The sequence below is a fragment of the Mucor mucedo genome, assembly GCF_025094135.1.
Source record: "Mucor mucedo strain NRRL 3635 chromosome Unknown EV154scaffold_108, whole genome shotgun sequence".
Classification (NCBI taxonomy): domain Eukaryota; kingdom Fungi; phylum Mucoromycota; class Mucoromycetes; order Mucorales; family Mucoraceae; genus Mucor; species Mucor mucedo.
In genome coordinates, this window is record NW_026252392.1 from 16,028 (window position 1) to 29,689 (window position 13,662).

Below are 13,662 nucleotides of genomic sequence, written 5' to 3' on the forward strand. Positions count from 1 at the left end.
AAAAAAGAAAAGAAAGGAAAATAAAATTAAAAAAAAAAAAAAAAAAAAGAATCGCTTTATTGTACACACTCTATCTCTCCCTCTCCTTGATTGTACCAGCCAATCAAATCAATGCGATAAAAGGGTGCCTTAAGAAGAGCAACATTCTTCTAGTCCAAAGCACAAGCATAAGGCAGCAGCACTACAAAAAAAAAAAAAAAAGAGAAATATCAATGGGAAATGTCCAATTCATTTTTTTTGAGGGTCCCTCTTTTCTTACCATCCCCAACAACAAGCGTCGTTTGTCTTTTTGGGTACAGAATGAACGACCACAGTTTCTGGTGGTGGCGTTGGTTTATAAAAGTAGCCTGCTACTGCTAATGATGATTTTGGGATTTTGTCTTAATTTAGCAACCCCCATGCGCAAAAAAAAAAAAAAAAAAAAAAAAAAACTATCTTACGTTTCGGTTCGGACACTTGTCGAGTAAAAGAAGCGCTCAAGTGGCGATTTGAAATATCTTTGGGTCTCTTTTCACTTGTACTCATTGCATCATTGAAGTTGTTTCTTTTCTTTTTTTAATGTGTGAAATGAAGAAATGAAAAAAAAAAAGCAAAAAAAAAAAAAAAAAAAAAAAGCTTTCTTCCCGCAACGGGGAGAATTAAAAAACCCAACAAAAAAAAAGTCTCTCACCCCCGGGACTTTTTTTCTTGGTTTACAGAGTTCCCATTGTATGTTTGCCTTTCTTCTCGACTTTCACCACCAAGTCGTTGTCCTGGCTCGGGTGCATGGGTGGGCGTCACTAGATAGGCAGCAGCCGCACTGACAGACTGATAGACTGTATCTCCCGCTGAATAAATCGAGTCAAGCCATCCGCTTGATTTTTTCGGGCGGTGATAGGCAGAAGTGGCATTCTTAATTGGCTTCATAATTAATGTGGCACTAGGACACAGTCGCAAATCAATCAATCGTTGTTGTTCATCTCCAATATTGAAATCTCGGTTGGGAAATTGAGCAAATAACTGAAAAGGCATATCTCCATCTGTTCTATTCTACATGTACAACACGTTGTTTAATTTACACAAAAAAAAAAAAAAAAACGGGTAAAAAGCAGGTTTTTTTTTTTTTTTACCGCATCAATCCACTGGGATACATGGCCAAGCGTATCCGAAGCTAAAAGAGAAAAAAACCTAAGAAACAAAAACAACCAGACCAAAAAAAAAAAAGAGAGACTACTTACATGCGAAACTATGTTTTAAGCTGGTGCCATCCAATTGTTTGATATTTAAATTGCATTGATTGTGCTGTATCACCTGTACTGATGGTTGGGATGATGAGGAAGGATTGGGTTTTTTAGAGGAAGAAGCAGTACGATCCATGGCAATTTGTTGCTTAATTTCTCTCTTATAGTCTTCATCCGCCTTCTTTTCCTTCTTCAACTGTTGATTCTGATTTTTCCTGTCTGTTGCAGCGCGTTGTTTGACTGGTTGTGCGGGACAAAGTGTATTAATCTTTTGCATAATTTCATCGCTTGTTGAATTCTCGGTGCTAAACTCCTTGAGGATACCTTGCCTAAATCATAATCTACATGGTTAAGACATATCACAACTCTTGTAGTGAGACTGACTTACAAGAGATAATACACTACAGGTACTCGAGAAATAGGATCTAAAAGAATTGTTACAAAATGACTCTCTCTTTTGTCATGCATTCTTACATAATTGACCAAACATGGCGGCTTCTTCTGAATTCTTTTGCATCTTGAATGCTACTGTTTTTTGTTTTATTAATTGAACAAGCTAAAAAAAAAAAAGGTAGCATGAATGACTCTAAAATACACCTCTTTTTATCTATTTTTTTTTTACGTGTTCATTGGCGAGTGTGGTGTATAACTGCTGACTTTGTTCAGAGTCATCTAATGGCATTGTAAATAAGGGAAAAAAGCTTTCTTGGTCAAGGTTAAGTTACCGTAAATGAAGACCAGAAATACGAGATTTTTCGTAGTTACAGTCTGCACTGCTTCTGCTACGGGCCCTTTAAACCACATGTCAGTCATGAGAGAAATGTAGAAGAAGGAAAGGACTTTTGCGAAAACATCTCCGCATAATTAGTCTCCTTTTTTTTTAAAAAAATATAAATAAAAATGGACGGTGTATATTCAATGAGAAACTGTTACAAAAATTATGCATACGATGTGTATTTGTCAAGTAAACATCATGACGTGTACTTTTATTTTTATTTTTAGAAGGGTGTTTATATAAATAGTGATGACGCCCTTATTTTCTTTTTCTTTCCTCTTCTCAACACTTTTATGTGTTCACCAAGGAGGGGTAGCTAATCATCCCTCTATCTCCCTTAAATACTCCAATGTGTTAAATTATTAGAGTTTACATGGATGTTATAAGGAACTGTCGTGTAAGAGCGTACAGACATGACATGTAAAAGATAACCATGACATTCCTGTTTTGATACCTCTGACAGGTCTCAAATGATTATTGTTGCAAAAGGCAGTAGATTTGACTGACGGTCATTTATTGTATATTGCCCTGGGAATGCGTCTATAAAGCAGACGCCACATGGGGGAAAGGAGGATGGTTCGTTCACCTTGACTTTTTAATATTGATAGACGTAATTATCTGTGTACCAAAAACATTTGTTTATACATAGATTTAAATGGTGTTTGAATATCTCTAAACAGGAGTACGTTGATGAACATCAAAGTATTTGAAAGGATACCATGTGTCAAATAATCTGATGCTCAGCATCATAACCCAATCATTGGAGGGATATACATGTTTCTTAGTGATAGAATATGGTTTAATGCCTGTGGCTTTGTCACTGAGAAGAAGACAGGGGTCAAAGATTTTTTTTTTTAGATTTTTTTTTTATTATAGTAAATTTTTTAAAAATGAATATATACAGTAAAGGCAGAGAAGTCTAATGATAAAGATAGAAATGTTAATAAAAATGAATACATAGAGAAAATGTTTCTATTTTTTTTTAAAAAAATAAATCTTTTTTTCATGTCAGTTTATTTAATGTTTCGCTATCTTCATAGAGGCCGGAGCCCCATATAAGCGTGGTGGTGCATGTATAGATTGAAACCATTTATATCATCACTTGAAAAAGATTTACTTCTTTAAAAAATAAAAGAATAAGAAACTTACCAATTAAGACTTTCATAACCTTGTTTTTTCTTTTACAGGCACGACATAAATTCTTAGAAGGAATATCTGTAAAGATGAAAAAAAAAATTAATAAAAATGATACAAAGAGATGATAAACTCGAAATATTCTTTCTTTCTTTCATATATCAGTAATAAATATAAATGTTCTCTTTCACTTTTTTTCAGAGAGATTCCCATTTTATACAATCATCTTTATATGAAATTCCGGAAAGAAATATTTAGATTCTGGAATGAATGTACTTACAAGTTGTGTTGAAAAAGAGATAAGCTTCCTAAACTCTGCTTCACTTTGTCTTCCTTTTAAACCTTTTTTTTTTATCCTCCGTTGTAAAAATTTTTTTTTTTTGACATGGCAAAAAAGGACTGGGTTATCTTTTGATTGGCTTAAAGCGACTGTTTAAATTTTGGCCTAATCTCTTGTTTTTCTAAAGTCAGATTTTATTGTTCATCATTTTACGTTCCCCCCATTAATTGTTCATTGGAACTTTGTCCCCTTTATGCATAATACTACTTTGTTTTTTTTGTTTATATTAGATGAAAAAGCTTTAAGCACACGTTGATATGTTTGATACTTAATATTCCCATGTCTTTTTTTCATCGCGTTGAAGCTTAATATTGGAGGCTGCTTAGCACTGGAATCGCTGTTCAACTTGGTACAGAAATATGTGCTCAACTTGGTAGAGAAATAACTGTTCATCTTAGTACAGAGATAGCAATGTTGCTCAAAGTGGGAAGAGAAAGGGTGGATGCCCAGTAAAAGTGCGTGATTGGGTTTTACGCGAGATAGTATTTAACTCGCTGGTTAATATCCCCTTTCTGAGTTTATGGGGCTGAAGGATTTTCACCTGTAACTAGGTAACAAAAGTATATTTCTGCTTATATACTTTAGCATCAAGAACATGAGTGAAAGCTTCAGAGAATATTAGATTTAGGCGCAGGCAAGAACGGAGCTTGTATATCCGAAGCCGTTTGGTGCTACTGAGCCCACGTTGCTCTTAGTACCTCATTGATCCAGGGAAATTAAGGGGCCTCACACCCTCCCTTTTATTCAATATTTACCTTTCGAGCGTATGTATACAAATCAAATTAAAATATTATCTATATTCGGAACATTCACACTGAGGGTAAATCATCCGTTTTTTAATGGTTCATCATTTGTTATTAACGATATAGAGCTATCAAAAGTATCATGTGTGCGGGGGGGATCTGTGTACTAGCTTATAGGTGATACTGGGACCATTGGGTGGTTTTTTAATATCCCCTTCATGTGCAACTTTAACAAATAATCAGTCGATAATATCCCCGTCGTTTATATATATATCTATATATGCTTGCTTGAGAGTTATGACGTTTTGGGGAGGGGTGCCCTTTTTTTTCTGTTTATTTATTTAAAAAAAGCTGTCCATCCGGACATTTAATTTATGGTTTCACCAAAAAAGGGCTAGATATGTGCACAAAAGAGTTTTTTTTTTTTATTATTATTGGGCTTTTTTCTTTTCTTGGGCTTTATTTTTTTTTTTTCCGCTAATAATAATAATAAATAAACAATATGGATCAGTCAATAAGTGCGCCACAGCCAATGCATTTTTCACCTGGGTTACATTATAGTAGTAATAGTAGTAGTAATAATAGTAGTCAAACAGAGATAACGAATGCCTTTACGGTACCCGATAATTTTCAAACGACCGAAAAAGTAATGACAACACCTAAATCCAACTCTTGGTTTAATACAACTGCTTTCAGACCAAGTAACAAGGCAATTCGTAGAGTTGCTTCTGCTCCCAATGCAAACAATATTCAGACATTATCCAAACCTTCCTCATTACAATATTTACAAGGAGAAGAACAACATTTCGAACGAATGAAATTATGTAAAAGAACTTATTCGTCTGCCAGCATTAAAGTAAGACAAGTCGAAGTAGGTCCATCTAGTTTTGTCAAGGTTCGAATGTTGGGAAAAGGTGATGTAGGAAAAGTTTACATGGTTAGACAAAAAGGCACTGATAAACTATTTGCCATGAAAGGTACAGTACTCTCTGTATATACATATATATTGCCCTACCCACCTCTCCTTTGTACTTATCATATATTCAGTCTTATCAAAGAAAGAAATGATCAAAAGAAACAAGATCAAACGCGCCTTGGCTGAACAAGAGATTTTGTCTACTTCAAATCATCCTTTCATTGTTTCATTATATCATTGCTTTCAAAGTCAGGAGTATCTTTACTTTGTCATGGAATACTGTATGGGAGGTGAATTCTTTCGAGGTAATAAATCACTCTTCTAAACAAAATCTCCCCCCTCCCAGAAAGTAAAACTAAAAAAGTATTTATTATAGCGTTACAATTGAGACCAGGTAAATGTTTGAACGAAGAAGGCGCAAAATTCTATGCAGCCGAGGTTACTGCAGCTCTGGAATACCTTCATCTTCAAGGACATATTTACCGAGATCTCAAACCAGAAAGTAAATTTAGTCAACCCTTTATTTATATTATAAAATGAAGCTAAATATCTTTATAGATATCCTGTTGCATCAGAGTGGGCATATCATGTTGACCGATTTTGATCTTAGTAAAGGCTCAAGTCCACCTGGTAGACCTGGTGTTGTAAAGTCAAAGTCTCCTAATCAGGTTAGTTGTTGCATTCTACATTACATTCAGACTTTAAACTCATTTTTTTTTTTGTATGATCAAGCCTCCTTCCATCGATACCAAAAGCTGTGTACAAGGCCTTCGTACCAATAGTTTTGTTGGCACAGAGGAATACATTGCTCCTGAAGTGATTAAAGGGTGTGGACATACCAGTGCTGTGGATTGGTGGACATTAGGTATTCTTATTTATGAGATGCTGGTAAGAACACTAAAGAACTTTATATGATCGAAAAAAAAAATTAACTCATGATCCTATTTAGTATGGTACAACTCCATTTAAAGGGGCTGGTCGTAATGATACATTTGCCAAAATCCTTCATATCGATGTTAATTTCCCTTATCAACCTGAACCTCATAATGCTAGTATCACCAACGCAGGAAAGAATTTAATACGTAAATTATTACACAAGGACGAGAATTGTCGACTTGGATCCCGTGCAGGCGCGGCAGATGTCAAACAACATGTGTTTTTCAAAAATATCAACTTTGCATTATTAAGAAATATGACACCACCTATTATACCGGCTACTTCCAATGGTATGGATGCAGTCAACTTTAGAAAAATTCAAGAAAGTACCAGTTTGGATCTGGAAGCTGATGGATTAAAAGTCATGGGCTCTGTAGAGAAATCAAACCCCTTTGAAAAGTTTGACTCTTGTAAGTATTAGCACACATTTGCCATCTAGTTTCTCTTGTTTTTTTTTTAATCATCCTCTCTCCATCTTTTAGTAACCTTGTATCATACTGGCGATTCTGATTCCGAAGTAGAAAACTTATAATACCCCAAGCCTACCCAACTCACTCACACAAAACACCTTCAAATTAATTAATACCGTCTTCTCTAATACAATAATTAAAAATACTTAATCTAATAAATCTTAATCTCATGACGCATAAACCAATGGTATTACTGTCAAACAAATCTGACGCCGATGTATGTTTATCCAATGCGCAGTTATTAAATTGTCTCATTCTGACGTAAGCTCAGTCCATGTTTACCTTTTGTCATATAAATAAATCTGGTTCTCAGATTTATTATTTTCCTTTTCTCTTTCTTTTCGTTACAAATTGAAGATTTTCCAAATACAGCTTTGGATGCTTCAAGAGATAGTTTACGCACCATGAACATGTTCTATCTTTTCAATAGCAAGTGATAAATCTTTGGATGATTCGAAATGTAGACATTATTTCCAGTACCACATGCTTTTTGCTACAACACACACACACTTGCATGGATTAGCATCATTATCTAAATAAAAGGCAATAAGAAGGCAACAAGGATATTAAAATTATGCAATGACAGGCTGAATACTGGAATTCCGTCGTTTTTTTTTTTTTTTTTTTTTTTTTTTTTTTTTTTGGAACGAATGATGGTCACACGAAAGGGCGTCAAAACCCATGCTTTTTGGGTATCTTGTGATGAGATAAAATTATAAATCACTTGTTAATTAGAGTTTCATGTCATTAACAGACGGCATATCACCCACACTTCAGCTGTGACACATGCTGTCTACAAAGTCAATGATCTTTTTGGACTCAGTCAAGTCATTTGAAGATCTGTTCTCGAATGATAACCTGTTTAAATGGGCAAGCCAATACCATTTCTTCTTTACTTGTTATCCTTTTTGGATGATCATATATGTTCACCAAGAAGATTTATTTGTGGATTACTATCCATGTACACCTTTTTGTTTTGTTTTTTTTTTGGTGTAAAAAGAATATTATAAAGGAGATTAGGCGGTAAGTCATGTCATACATATACTACTAACCAACCGAAACGACGTGGATACAAATAGTGCGCTCTCCAGTACTGCTGTGATGAAATGTTTTTAATGACCAGGCATAATTTATTTTAGTATATTACAGCAGTAACATCTTCTAGGTGCCTCTTACTTTTTAACACTTGACAGCTCTTCTTTTACTGGCATTTGTCCAGATTTCACATTCACCACGACAAATGCCAAAAACAGCACTTATCATTGTATGGGATACACTCCTCATGCTGTAATTAGGCTCTTGAGTGGCGCATGTGTTTGACAAAGTCTGCTTTATCCAAGAAGACACAATTTTGTTTTCAAAGCAAGTCTAGTGTAGTATTTCTCAACTGTTTTATAAGAGTGTTTTGGCTACTTTTGGGTTTTGGGATGATAAGTGTCATTACTTGTAGAGAGAGTGCCATTACATATCTCTCATGAATTCAGCATTTACATATAGTGTATGCTAAATATATCTTATTGCACCATTTTCTTATTTATTAACATTTAGTTAAGTACCAACGTGCCCTCCCTTTCCGTACTCGATAGAAGTTAATCCCATCAAAGAATCGAGCTAAAAATGTCGAATTGACATATACAGAAGCACTTTCTACAAAATTAGTTGAAGGTAGCGAAGATGTTTCTATTATTGAACAGACACAAAATTAAATCATGGATGTATCTTATAATTTTTCTTAAAAAAAAAAATCTCTGGGCTAATTTGAACACTTATCTTTCCTCTTTGTGTACTCATTGACGACCAAATGGACAAAGAGTTAGGTGTTTCTTTCGCTCTGGTTTCCCTGAAAATATTAAAGGGGATACGCGAACTAGAAGCTTCTATCCACATGACCATGTGTAAAACATAATCTATCTGGGGGAGTGAGTAACTGATTGCGCATTCGCCTTTTTAACATGCTCCCACGTTAATTTACGCAATCTAGATTGTCTACGTTAGCATTGATGATATATTAGATACTATCATTCTATCTAACTTAACACTCAGTGCTGCAATGTACCTGTCACTTTAAGAGCGCGAGAGGTTGTTAGTATGTTTGATATGGTTTGATTGTGCATAAAGTACGATTTAAGGTACACTCCAAGAAAAGAAAGAGTCTTTGTGTTTACATGTAATTTGTACCAAAAAAGGTCAGTCCCGATAAAGAAGGCTTGATCAAACATCTCAACACTTTCTACTAACGTTTAAAAATAAAAAAAATTGCGTTGTTATCGTTATCTTTTTGAAATTAGAAATGCAGCGTGATAGAAAGTTTTGCATTTTAAGACGTGAGAGTGTTCCTTAAATGGCTCGCTCTGTACGGAGTAAAATTGAACCGACTTGGCGTTTATTATACAATAGTCACCCAATACCTGGATTGTGATCTTACTATCTGATCCACATGGTTTTTTTTTTGAGCTGTGAAATATCAGTGAGTAATTCATTTTTAAAAGACTGTCTCGCCCATCTGTCAAAAAGCAAGATAATTGAGAAATGATGTCGCCCCATTGGGGTTTTTTTGTAATTTTTTTTATCCCGACTGTGAGTATATCTCAAAGGAAAAGAAGAAGAACATTTTGGAATAAAAAGAAGTAATACAAACCCCAATAAATTTCGCAACGTAGTCAAAACGCCTCAAAAAGTCAGCAGTGATGGAAACAATCAATGGTGACACGGAGGTCAGTACTTCGTATACAGTCAATTTTTTTTTTTTTTTTTTTTTTTTTTTGCCTTGAACGTAATTGATCTTAAAACAAACACTTAAACCACATATAGAATACGTCCATAGTGAGCAGTACATACCTTTATTACTAACGCTGATTAATAAAGCGTGAGTGCAATAGATATAAAGTATATGATGTGGTACCATATTATCTGATTTAAATATATAAGGATAAAATCTTTGTAGGTTCCTTGTCTTTGCAAGCACTCGTAAATTCTTTTTATAATGACATCTGTTTCAGAAGATAAGCAGGACTTTGAGAAGGATGCTGATCTGGAATCCGTCGAATCGTCTTCAACATTGGAAGATGAAATTGGATCCATTGGAACCTTTGATTTCTATATTTGGACAATCATACCTGCCATTGGCATCGTATTCTGTTTCATACATTCGGAGCAAGAACGCCTCTGGACTTGGAAGGGGGATACAGCAAGTGAAGCTCAATCTCTTAAATCAAAGGTCGTTGTCTCTATTATATCTACGGTTATCAGTGGGTGTGTTTTGGCAACACTTATGAAGACCATTTCCAGCATTTCGTATACGGTTATCAAGTACCAAGGTGCCCATTTTCCTCATCTTGTAACAGTAATTGGTGGCCACTCGCCTGGACATCTTCCTATGCTTATTGCTGGAAAGAGGTGGTTAAGCATCATATTGATTATCATGATTCTAATCATTGGTGCAGTTATTAAGCAGCTCACTTTTATATCCATGGGTGTGAGCTATGTGTCATCAGGAAATGAAACTGCTTCTTTCTCTGTACGGAATTATTCAACATGTGCAGCAACCAATTCAAGCTCCAGGATATATGGACTCTTTCCTACATTTGCGATGGATACTTTTAATAGTATTAGAAATCCAAATACTTCGTACACAAATGAATACTATGACCGAAGTATACCTGCAGGCATGATTGGAGAATCTATTTTTCAACGTGAGTTGCCATATGCCAATGTATCCTGCAGATTGATAAAGTACAAGAATAATTATAATCGCACAGGGCCTTTAATCTTAGGAGTCCCATCATCTATATCTCCGCTATACGACTTATCCTGGGCTGGATCTATGACCATGCCATATCAAGACTATTACGGTGAAACATTACCGAAAAATTCTATAAACTGTTCAATCTATCTGGGACATGCGACTGCATTGACAAAGTGTAATAGAACATTATGCCATACAGAACGGATATCAAACATTACTTCGTATAGTAAAGAAGATTATAACGGAGGCTTTGTCAGTCTTCTTTACAAAATGTTTAATATCACGCAACCTGGGGGGTCTACTTACCGAAATTCATTAATGACTTGGATAGCGGGAGGCGAGTGGACCGAAATTTACCTGACAAATATGTTTATTCCTGGAGAAAACAAGCAAGTTATTACGAGTAGACTGGAGATCTTAGGAACAGTTGCTGCTAGAATTTTATGCGATTACAATAACATGGATGTGGACGTGGACGAGAATCCTCCCATTTCTTACACAACAATTCAAACTTATTTCCAGCCGTTTCATTACTATATTTATGGTATATTATGGAGATGGCCATTCTGGATGCTCGCTGGTTTTATCTTGGTTTTATGGTTAGCAAGTATGGTCTCTTTGAGAATCACGCCGGAGAGTAGGGTCATATCTGTGGAGTGGTTACTCAGTCAATATCTTATGAGGGAACGATTAAGCTATGTATCCGGTAGTCAGTTAGTAAAAGCACACAAGGGATCTATATTTCAAGTAGTTGATTCAAAGGAAGATGCTGAAGTAGGAAGTATTGTTATTTCAAAGATAGATCCCTATGGTTCCAAATCACATGTCAAAATTCTTCATAAGAAGAGATATCGATAGCTCATTTTTTTTTTGTATCGTTGCGCTGGATGCATTAAAAACGATGATATATTAAGCAGTTAATAAAAAATAGAATAAAAGATCAGTTTTATTCTGTTTGTGTCGCGTGAATATAGAAAACAATTTTTTTTTAGAATCCCCAGTTAATCCAGATATTGTAGGATGCACTAGATAGTGAGAGATAAAGCGAAATAAAGTTATTGTTCAATCGATTTTAAACTGTTTTGCATTGTCGTACAATATTTGAACCAAAAGAGGACTTCGTTTTATAGTGCTGATATTCAACTTTTTTTTTTTTTTTTTTTTTTTTTTTTTTTTTTTTTTTTTTTGAATTATTACATTGAGGGGGAAGGGACTAATTGAAAAAAAACGCAAAATCCCAATAAGTATACCGTTTAAGAAAAATAGATTCTTTTTTATAAGGCAAGGCGAACCATTTATTTCACAAAGCAAAATACGAAAAACGGCTACCAATATTCTTATCGTTTTTTATGTTTAAAAATAATATAAGCTAATATAAGCCTCCATGTAAATATCTATTCATGGATATTAAGTCCTCTTATAAGAGTGGCTTTTTTTCATGAATTCCCACGCTGTCCTGGGAGAAATGGCTACTAAGGCGTCAATGATTTAGCCCTTATACTTCGCACTTACTGCAATACTATTTACGAACCGTCATTGATATTAAAGATATCAAAACGAGAGATCTCTTGTTTGATAAGTGTTTGTTTTTATAACGGGTGACTTTGTCAAATGCATTTCTTTGTTTAAAAGCTGTATATTAACGAGCAGTCTATTTTTATTGTAATATATTTATATACTAGGACATGTAGTGAGAACCAGTACAGTTGGAAACAGTCAATCATTATTTCAAGCAAGTTTATGAGCGTGAAAAAATGGTCCTACTACCGAGAGATTTCAAGTTTAATACATTTCATTCCACTTCGAAGAATGTTGCGTGATAAATTTTTGTATTAAGATGCGGGGGGTATTGTGTGATGTTACTTCCCACCGGAATATTGTTGCATCGTAAACGTTTATTAAGTGCGGAATAATATTTCACCGACTTGGCATTCAAATAATGATACCCAATACTCGGATTTCGTTCCTACAATCTAACCCACGTGTTATAAAATGTCAGTCTGATGAATCAGTACTCTAAGTTTTTTTTTTTTTTTTTTTTTTTTTTTTTTTTTTTTTTTTTTTTTTTTTTTTGGCTATTTTTGGTTTTTGAGATGATAAGTGTCAATACTTTTAAAAACAAGTGTGATTACATATCTCTCATAAAATCAGCATTTACATATATTGTATGTAATTGTGTGTGATGCTGAATATATTTTATTGCAACATTTTTTCTTTTATTAACATAGTTAAGTGCCAACGTGCCCTTTTCGTATTCGATAGAGATTAATTCTATCAAAGAATCGAGCTAAAAGTAACAAATTGACATGTACAGGAGTACTTTCTTCAAAAGTAGTTGAAGGTAGCGAAGATGTTCCTAAATTGAACAGGCACAAAATTAGATCGTAGATATTGTTGCGAGGAAATAAAGTTATATCCTCGATGATCAATGGATTGAAATGTAAGACTGATCGGGGCTGCAGAAGTCGAGGACAATTATAAATAAGGAAACAGATGAAGAATCCTTTTTGTGCTCAATTCCTCAGGTATATATATATAAAAAAAAATTAAACAAACAAAGCTTGCGTTCCGTAACAGATGTATTTTCTAATTTTTTTTTTTTGAAAAAACCTCTGGGCTAATTTGAACACTTATTTTTTCTGTTTGCATACTTATTAACGGCCAAATGGACAAAGATTTAGGTGATTCTTTCTGGTTTCCCTGAAAATATTTAAGGGAATAAGTAAACACCTAGAAGCTTCTATCCACATGACCATGTGTAAAACATAATCTATCTGGGGGAATGGGTGACTGATTGCGTATTTGCCTTTTTAACATGCTCCCACGTTAATTTACACAATCAAGGTTGTCTACGTTAGTATTGATGATTGGTTACATACTACCATTCTATCTAACTTAACACTCAGTGCTGTAATGAACCTGTTACTTTAAGAGCGCAAGAGATTATTATAATGTTTGATATGGTTTGATTGTGCATAAAGTACGACTTAAAGAAAGAGTCCTAGCGTTTACATGTAATTTGTACCAAAAATGGTCAGTCCCGATAAAGAAGGCTTGGTCAAACATCGCAAAGATCTCTAGTAACATTTTTTTAATTTTTTTTTTTCATTGTTATCGTTATCTTTTCGAAAATAGACATACAACGTGATAGAAAGTTTAGGACGAGAGAGTGTTTCCAAAATGGCTCGCTCTGTACGGAGTAAAATTAAACCGATTTGGCGTTTATTACACAATTGTCTCCCAATACCTGGATTATGTTCTTACTATCTGACCCATATGGTTTTTTTAAGCTGTGAAATATCAGTGTAATTCATTTTAAAAGACTGTCTCGCCCATCTGTCAAAAAGTAAGATAATTGAGAAATGATGTCGCCCCATTGGTTT

At 34.5% G+C, this 13,662-nt stretch overlaps 5 protein-coding genes across 5 annotated transcripts; 2 read left to right on the top strand and 3 right to left on the bottom strand.

Annotated features, from left to right (window-relative positions):
- Window positions 1–16: 16 nt before the first annotated feature.
- On the bottom strand, window positions 17–585 carry EV154DRAFT_17339 (uncharacterized protein). Its single transcript, XM_051594208.1, has 3 exons — window positions 441–585; window positions 260–380; window positions 17–181 (listed from the first exon to the last, which is right to left on the bottom strand). The coding sequence occupies exons 1-3, from the start codon at window positions 523–525 to the stop codon at window positions 130–132; spliced, it is 258 nt and encodes an 85-aa protein (XP_051453776.1). The 5' UTR covers window positions 526–585; the 3' UTR covers window positions 17–129.
- Window positions 579–2,121, bottom strand: EV154DRAFT_521200 (ubiquitin-related domain-containing protein). The gene is made up of 7 exons (XM_051602887.1): window positions 1,946–2,121; window positions 1,843–1,892; window positions 1,695–1,776; window positions 1,609–1,645; window positions 1,218–1,549; window positions 1,110–1,150; window positions 579–1,029 (listed from the first exon to the last, which is right to left on the bottom strand). The coding sequence occupies exons 1-7, from the start codon at window positions 2,031–2,033 to the stop codon at window positions 667–669; spliced, it is 993 nt and encodes a 330-aa protein (XP_051453777.1). The 5' UTR covers window positions 2,034–2,121; the 3' UTR covers window positions 579–666.
- Window positions 2,122–4,630: 2,509 nt separating this feature from the next.
- On the top strand, window positions 4,631–6,715 carry EV154DRAFT_521213 (kinase-like domain-containing protein). The gene is made up of 7 exons (XM_051602888.1): window positions 4,631–5,189; window positions 5,260–5,433; window positions 5,505–5,630; window positions 5,687–5,796; window positions 5,861–6,016; window positions 6,078–6,474; window positions 6,547–6,715. The coding sequence occupies exons 1-7, from the start codon at window positions 4,715–4,717 to the stop codon at window positions 6,594–6,596; spliced, it is 1,488 nt and encodes a 495-aa protein (XP_051453778.1). The 5' UTR covers window positions 4,631–4,714; the 3' UTR covers window positions 6,597–6,715.
- A 738-nt stretch (window positions 6,716–7,453) lies between these two features.
- EV154DRAFT_554653 (uncharacterized protein) lies at window positions 7,454–9,014 on the bottom strand (the record flags this gene model as incomplete). The annotated part of the gene is made up of 4 exons (XM_051605210.1): window positions 7,454–7,630; window positions 8,091–8,214; window positions 8,591–8,767; window positions 8,960–9,014. The coding sequence occupies 4 exons, from the start codon at window positions 9,012–9,014 to the stop codon at window positions 7,582–7,584; spliced, it is 405 nt and encodes a 134-aa protein (XP_051453779.1). The 3' UTR covers window positions 7,454–7,581.
- A 503-nt stretch (window positions 9,015–9,517) lies between these two features.
- Window positions 9,518–11,137, top strand: EV154DRAFT_485119 (uncharacterized protein; the record flags this gene model as incomplete). Its single annotated transcript, XM_051598730.1, has 1 exon — window positions 9,518–11,137. One exon carries the CDS (start codon window positions 9,518–9,520, stop codon window positions 11,135–11,137), a length of 1,620 nt encoding a protein of 539 aa, XP_051453780.1.
- Window positions 11,138–13,662: the final 2,525 nt, after the last annotated feature.

Coding starts and splice junctions, on each gene's coding strand:
- EV154DRAFT_521213 (XM_051602888.1), top strand. CDS start 4,715: ATGGATCAGTCAATAAGTGCGCCACAGCCAATGCATTTTTCACCTGGG. Junction 5,797..5,860: donor AGTCAAAGTCTCCTAATCAG/GTTAGTTGTTGC, acceptor TGTATGATCAAG/CCTCCTTCCATCGATACCAA. Junction 6,017..6,077: donor TTCTTATTTATGAGATGCTG/GTAAGAACACTA, acceptor GATCCTATTTAG/TATGGTACAACTCCATTTAA.
- EV154DRAFT_521200 (XM_051602887.1), bottom strand. CDS start 2,033: ATGACTGACATGTGGTTTAAAGGGCCCGTAGCAGAAGCAGTGCAGACT. Junction 1,893..1,945: donor ATTTCTGGTCTTCATTTACG/GTAACTTAACCT, acceptor CAATGCCATTAG/ATGACTCTGAACAAAGTCAG. Junction 1,030..1,109: donor TATCCCAGTGGATTGATGCG/GTAAAAAAAAAA, acceptor TTGTACATGTAG/AATAGAACAGATGGAGATAT.
- EV154DRAFT_17339 (XM_051594208.1), bottom strand. CDS start 525: ATGAGTACAAGTGAAAAGAGACCCAAAGATATTTCAAATCGCCACTTG. Junction 381..440: donor ACAAGTGTCCGAACCGAAAC/GTAAGATAGTTT, acceptor TGCTAAATTAAG/ACAAAATCCCAAAATCATCA. Junction 182..259: donor GACGCTTGTTGTTGGGGATG/GTAAGAAAAGAG, acceptor TTTTTTTTGTAG/TGCTGCTGCCTTATGCTTGT.